Source organism: Nelumbo lutea, chromosome 6 (assembly GCF_056320005.1).
Source record: "Nelumbo lutea isolate HS-2025 chromosome 6, American lotus-T2T, whole genome shotgun sequence".
In the NCBI taxonomy this organism is placed as follows: domain Eukaryota; kingdom Viridiplantae; phylum Streptophyta; class Magnoliopsida; order Proteales; family Nelumbonaceae; genus Nelumbo; species Nelumbo lutea.
The window spans coordinates 68,616,082-68,622,385 of record NC_142689.1 but is presented as its reverse complement, the minus strand read 5'-3'; the positions used below and the strand labels follow the sequence as shown (position 1 = coordinate 68,622,385).

General features: G+C 40.7%; 1 protein-coding gene across 1 annotated transcript; it reads left to right on the top strand.

The window, feature by feature from the left end:
- Positions 1–787: 787 nt before the first annotated feature.
- Positions 788–2,221, top strand: LOC148849469 (basic endochitinase-like). Its single transcript, XM_088950363.1, has 3 exons — positions 788–1,201; positions 1,317–1,470; positions 1,576–2,221. Exons 1-3 carry the CDS (start codon positions 793–795, stop codon positions 1,973–1,975), a joined length of 963 nt encoding a protein of 320 aa, XP_088806489.1. The 5' UTR covers positions 788–792; the 3' UTR covers positions 1,976–2,221.
- Positions 2,222–6,304: the final 4,083 nt, after the last annotated feature.

Here is a 6,304-nt window from a genome sequence, read left to right as displayed (position 1 = left end):
TCACATAAATATGTGGTTGAAATTTTCCAATCAAACCCGAAGATGAGGATCATATGGTTGTCATCGTTTTTGGTTTCAACATATAATGAATGGGGGTATGCATACCCCTTACACCCATGGAATATTAAGTTTCAATGGTTAATGGCTTATAACTATTAACTTCGCTACATTTATGTTTAGGTTAAAGTCGGAATACATGTGAAACAAAAGACAAATTATAATAAACAACAAATAAATAAAATAACATAAACAAGCACCAAAGTTTTTCAATTATTGGATTAAATCATGTAAAAACACATAAATTATCATTTTTTCTTCACATAAATTCAAAATATATTCTTACATTTAACGCCTAATACATAAAATTCATATGCCTTCTTACAATATTTGAATGGTAAAGGATTGGATTGGGCCGAATAATGTACCCTACCTGCTACCTGTATCAATTTTTCCCATTGGGGCAGGTAGGCGGGTCTCACCAAAATAGGGTAGAAATTGCATCTTTTTTCCTTCCTTTTGATAAATATTAATAAAATTTAAGGTGGTCGCCCTCCATTGGAGTAAGTTTTGAGATTATCGGGTTAAATAAAAAGTTTAGGATGATCAGAATATATAATTGAACATACACGGTTACATTACACGCCATTGAAGTCGTTGCTCCCCTACCGTAGACCACCATAGTTAGGTTAGCCTTATTACCTTATTTGAAAGGGTCCACCAATTCAACATGATGGAGGAACTTGGATTCCTATTTAAAGGGCCCTCTGTTCTAATATGCAATGCAGCTCAAGTATGTACACCATGAGCAAGTGTTTGATCATAGTGGTTCTCTTGTGTTTGGCCTGCTCCCTCTTAGGAGTTTTGGCAGAACAATGTGGATGGCAGGCTGGGGGAGCTCTTTGCCCGGGCGGGCTTTGCTGTAGCCAATATGGCTGGTGCGGCAACACCGATACTTACTGTGGGGAGGGTTGTCAAAGCCAATGCAAAAGCGGTGGCGACATCACCTCTCTCATCAGTAAGTCTCTCTTCGATGAAATCCTCAAGCATCGAAACGGTGGAGGTTGCCCAGGAGGATTCTATACCTACGACGCTTTCATAGCCGCTGCGCGATCCTTTACCGGCTTCGCGACAACAGGTGACACCACCACTCGCAAAAGGGAGATAGCAGCTTTCTTGGCTCAGACCTCTCATGAAACCACAGGTGGGTTAACGTTGTTGCTCCAGATCGAATCCATACTTATTGGTAATTAAAAACAGTGATTCATTATTTGATTTGTTGATAAAAAAAAATCAAAATCAAAATCAAATGTGTACAGGAGGATGGGCAACTGCACCAGATGGCCCTTATGCTTGGGGCTACTGCTTCGTACAAGAACAAGGCAATCCCGGGGATTACTGTAGCCCTACTCCACAGTGGCCATGTGCTCCCGGCAGGAAATATTACGGCCGAGGACCCATTCAAATCTCATAGTAAGACTCTCTCTCTCTCTCTCTCTACATCTCTCTCTGCAAATAATGGAATAAAGTGATCGAAGTAAATGTGTTGAACATACACTATTGACTGGTGCGTTGCAGCAACTACAATTACGGGCCAGCAGGAAGAGCCATAGGAGTGGACCTCCTGAACAACCCTGATCTGGTGGCCACTGATCCGACCATTTCATTCAAAACAGCCATCTGGTTCTGGATGACCCCTCAATCCCCCAAACCGTCATGCCACGATGTGATAACCGGACAATGGACGCCAAGCGCTGCCGATTGGGCTGCCGGACGAGCCCCGGGCTATGGCGTCATTACCAACATCATCAACGGAGGAGTTGAATGCGGCAAAGGTTACATCCCACAAGTTGCTGACCGCATTGGCTTCTACAAGAGGTACTGCGACATTTTAGGGGTGAGCTACGGTGATAACCTTGACTGCTATAACCAGAGGTCTTTCGGTCTGTCTGCTGATCATCTTCTGGCTACAGCCTAACTAACTCTATACATGGTTTGAGCTTCTCTATGTAATAAGCATAGCCCATGCTTTTATTTTCCTCAATAAACAATTAAATAAAATTAAAATGCTGATGAACAGTCACCGTCATCATCATTTATCACCAAGTATATGGTTGCGACAGCCAACTATATATATGAAGTCGGCCACTTGAATTCTGTTCTGTTTAGTGTTATTTGTCTGACCGCTTAGTTTGCAATCAATTATGAAATCCAAGTTTTACAATGCTCTAGTGTTATTTGACTGGTCTTGACTGTTCCAAGGGGACTACCTTCCCCCTTGCTCTTGGGATATAAGGTTGTCCTGGTTAATCAGATTGCATCAAAATGGCATCAATACTGGGGATGTAAAAGTTATTGGACCAGATTTGAATTGGAGCATATCCGAATCCAATACAATAATATAAATCTTATATCGAATCAAATCTTATAAAGTTCAATTCGAATTTAACAGTTAAATGATATCGGATATGTGAATCTAATCCATTCCAATTTAATTTCTACAAAATTTAACATATTATTCAAAGGAAAAAAAATAACTTTCTATATATATAAAGACAAATTAAAAAAAAAAAAGAAAATTCCCGATTAGTATCTTGTATTTTGGGCCTAGTGCCACTTTGGTCCCCAAATTTTAAAATGTGCCAATATTCAGTATCTAAACTTTCAAAACGTGTCAATCTATAGTACCTACTGTTAACCAGCTTGTTAATCAAACGTTAAGTGGCATTTAAAAGACAAATGCCCTTCAAGTGTTATCTAATTCCCTTTATCAACCATCCAAACACTGATAAAAAAATTGAACAGTCCCAAATTCTTGCCTCTTTTATTCAAGAAAGTTGGGGTCACCAGAATGTCCACGTTGACGTGACTCCAACTTTCTTGAATAGAAAAGGCAAGGATTTGGAACAATTCATTTTCTGTCAACATTTGGATGGTTGATAAAGAGAATTAGATGACATTCAAAGGGCATTTGTGTCTTTTCCAATGCCACTTAACGGTTGGTTAACGACATGTAGTAGATTGACACGTTTTGAAAGTTCAGGTACTGAATTGTCGCATTTTAAAGTCTAGGGACCAAAGTGGCACTAGGCCCAAAGTACAGGGTACTAATTGGGAATTTTCCTTAAAAAATACAAACATCTTTTCAATTATTTTTACCATATGTATGCATGTCTTTTTATAAAGCATAATATAAAAAAATTGCAAAAATGAAATACAAACATATTTATAAATAAATAAATTATAAGAATGTAGGGAGTCCGCCAGTCCGGATCACCTGCCAACAAAACATGCCCTAACCCTCTACAAACATGATCTTACACCACATCTCATACATGGTGGGTCCCAGTCTCACGGTGAAATGTGCAACGTTAGATCAAGTTGGCAGAGTGTTAGAATGTATTTTGTTGGCAGAAAATCTCAACTATATAGGATTGGAGCAGATTGGATTCTTTCAAATCTGATAAGGGATTAACTGAATTTGATCTGATCTAATCTGAAAATCCAACACGGAATAATTAAATTTGAAAAAATAGAATTGGCTTCAAATTCGATGATCTGGTCCATTTGCACCCCTAATCAATACATGGACAAGTTAGCTGAGATGAATACACCTAGCCCGTGGATGTTTATATTTGAGACTAGAAATGCAATGGTCCAGGCCCATGCATGCGATGGACCTAAGTGACTTTGATGCCAAGGCCTAAGAGTAAGGGGCTCTTTGATAACAACTGAACAACTGAACTGGATGAATGAATCAACCGTGGAGGAGGTTGTGAACTCCTTAATAGCTGAAGCTGAAGTTGAGCTTAGTATTGCCCATTATAAGATAAACCATTAAGTCATTCAGTTCAGCCAATTTGGTCTGTTATCAAATGACCCCTAACATTTCTTCTAAACTAAGCTGGCATTTGGCAACCTCTGGTTAGTTGTAGTAGAGAATTGGGATAGAATCCCATTCTCACCAGGAATGGGGGGTCTAAGGGTTTGAGGGAGGCTACCTCTACCCTTGTTGTTTAGCCCATTACCCAACAAAAAAATAAAATCTGTATAGTTAAGCTTCTCAATGATACTCAAAATTCTACGCCTGATTCAACATCCAATTCAATTATTTCATATTGGGATGAAATAAATACAAATTTGAATCGGATTCAATCGGAAGAATACATTCTAATTGAAAATTGGATCGGATTCTGATGTATTCCCATCCGATCAAATAAAAATCTAACTTCAATATATAATTATATATTAATATACTATATATCAAAGCCTTTACACTATATTTGATTTGAAGAAAAAAGTAGAAAAAGATAGAGAAACATAGGGAAACCTATACATTACCTAGCTTTAATTTAATGCATTTAATACATAATTGGGCTTCTGAGCAAGACATATCAGAATCAAAATTGGATGCCTTATTCATACATCGGATCGACTTACGCATGATGCCATTAATATCTTATCGCATTAATTGTGCTCGGACTAATGTGCATCCAATGCGATTACAGAACTATGTATAACTGTTTGTCGACTTTAGCAGTGTTGCCCTTTAGCTGCTGAGGGGGCTGTTGGAAATGTCCTTGGATATGAAACCTTACCATGTATGTGGGGTAAAAGAATACTTACATATAATATTCCTCTCACCAAAAAACAAAGACTAAATGACTTGTGATGATAAAAAATGGTCCCAACAGCCAAAGTTTATCACATTTAATTTTGAAAAGGGGTTAAATACTTAAACCATCCTTATAATTTGGGAAATGGATATTGATAATGGTGGATTTGGCCCTTTAGTGAAATTATGATACCTGATAGGTCATGCCAATTAAGTGCAGCTTCTTGATAAATAGGTAGCTCGCTATTTTAGGGGCAGTTCGGCACTTATAGGCAGCCTGACGTGTTACGAAGAGCTCGCCACTTAGGGGCAGCTCGACACTTACAAGCAGCTTGGCGTCTTACAAAGAGCTCGCCACTTAGGGGCAGTTCGGCATATCGCAAGAAGATCTCCTGCCTGACAACTGTACTTGACAAATCCGAAGACTTGCACCCACGTCTCTTGCTAGGCGGCGTCGTGCTTACCAGCCCTGAGAACTGTCCCTTGACTGGCAAAGCCGTACTCTGCAGCAGCCGCCTGCACCTGCCACCTCAGCTCTGGCAGTAACGGCTGCGGCAGAGAGACAGAAGCAGTTACGCCTAACTTGACAGAGGTTGTTACGCCTGATTTGACAGGACACCACTATATAAGGACTCCGACCCCCAAAGACAAGGGGGACGAGAATGAAAAAATGGAGGTAATCTCTACTCTCTAGCTCTCTCATTCCTCTAATATCATCTTCAAACCCTCTACAATCAGAATACTAACTTAGGCATCGGAGAGTCCCCATCGGGTAAATACCCCCGAGCCCCTTGGTTCAGTTCTCGCAGGTTCCTCAAACTCCCGCCACTTACAAAGAAGAGGAAAGATGGAGTTCTCGCAAGTTCCTCAGCTCCTGCCGCCTACAAAGAGGAGGAAAGATGGAGTTCTCATAGGTTCCTCAGCTCCCGCCACCTACAAAGAGGAGGAAAAGATGGAGTTCTCGTAGGTCCCTCAACTCCCGTCGCCTACAAAGGAGAGGAAATCACCTCATGCAAAGGGCAGTCGGGTCGCGCTACACCAGAGAGCTCCACCATCCTCTGAGTTATAGGCCGCCTAGGAGCAGGTCAAATGACAAATACACCAAGGTAACTCACCACCAGGGAGCTCAGCATAGCTCTCCCCTGGGCAGTTCGCCATCAGGTAGCTCAGCATAGCTCTCCCCCGGGCAGTTCGCTACAGGGAGCTCAGCATAGTGCAGGCAGCTTGGCATAGCTCTCCCCCAGGCAGTTAGCCATCAGGGAGCTTGGCATAGCTCTCCCTAGCTCGGTATAGCTCAGGCAGCTCGGCATAGCTCTCCCCGAGGCAGTTCACCACCAGGGAGCTCCGCCATCATCTCCTGGGAGTAGGTCAAATAACAAGGTGCTTAGCCAAAAAATAAAAAATTGGTACGTGACCAAAAATGGTTACATTATATATATATATATATATATATATATTCATATATTCTATATTTTTTTAAATTACTGCTGCTTAGGTTCTAAGTTGTTTTACTGTGACAACATTGTTGATCTTCTCAACAGTTGTTGGATTTCCAGACCTTGTGTTAGTGAAACCACGTCCAGACCTTCCTGGTCTCCGAACACCATCTCCAAGATCTTCATTAGTAGACACTGTTCTTTCTCAAAGGCAATACTAGAATAGAAACCTTTTGAATACTCAATTCAGATTTGT

Coding starts and splice junctions, on each gene's coding strand:
- LOC148849469 (XM_088950363.1), top strand. CDS start 793: ATGTACACCATGAGCAAGTGTTTGATCATAGTGGTTCTCTTGTGTTTG. Junction 1,202..1,316: donor GACCTCTCATGAAACCACAG/GTGGGTTAACGT, acceptor AAATGTGTACAG/GAGGATGGGCAACTGCACCA. Junction 1,471..1,575: donor GGACCCATTCAAATCTCATA/GTAAGACTCTCT, acceptor GGTGCGTTGCAG/CAACTACAATTACGGGCCAG.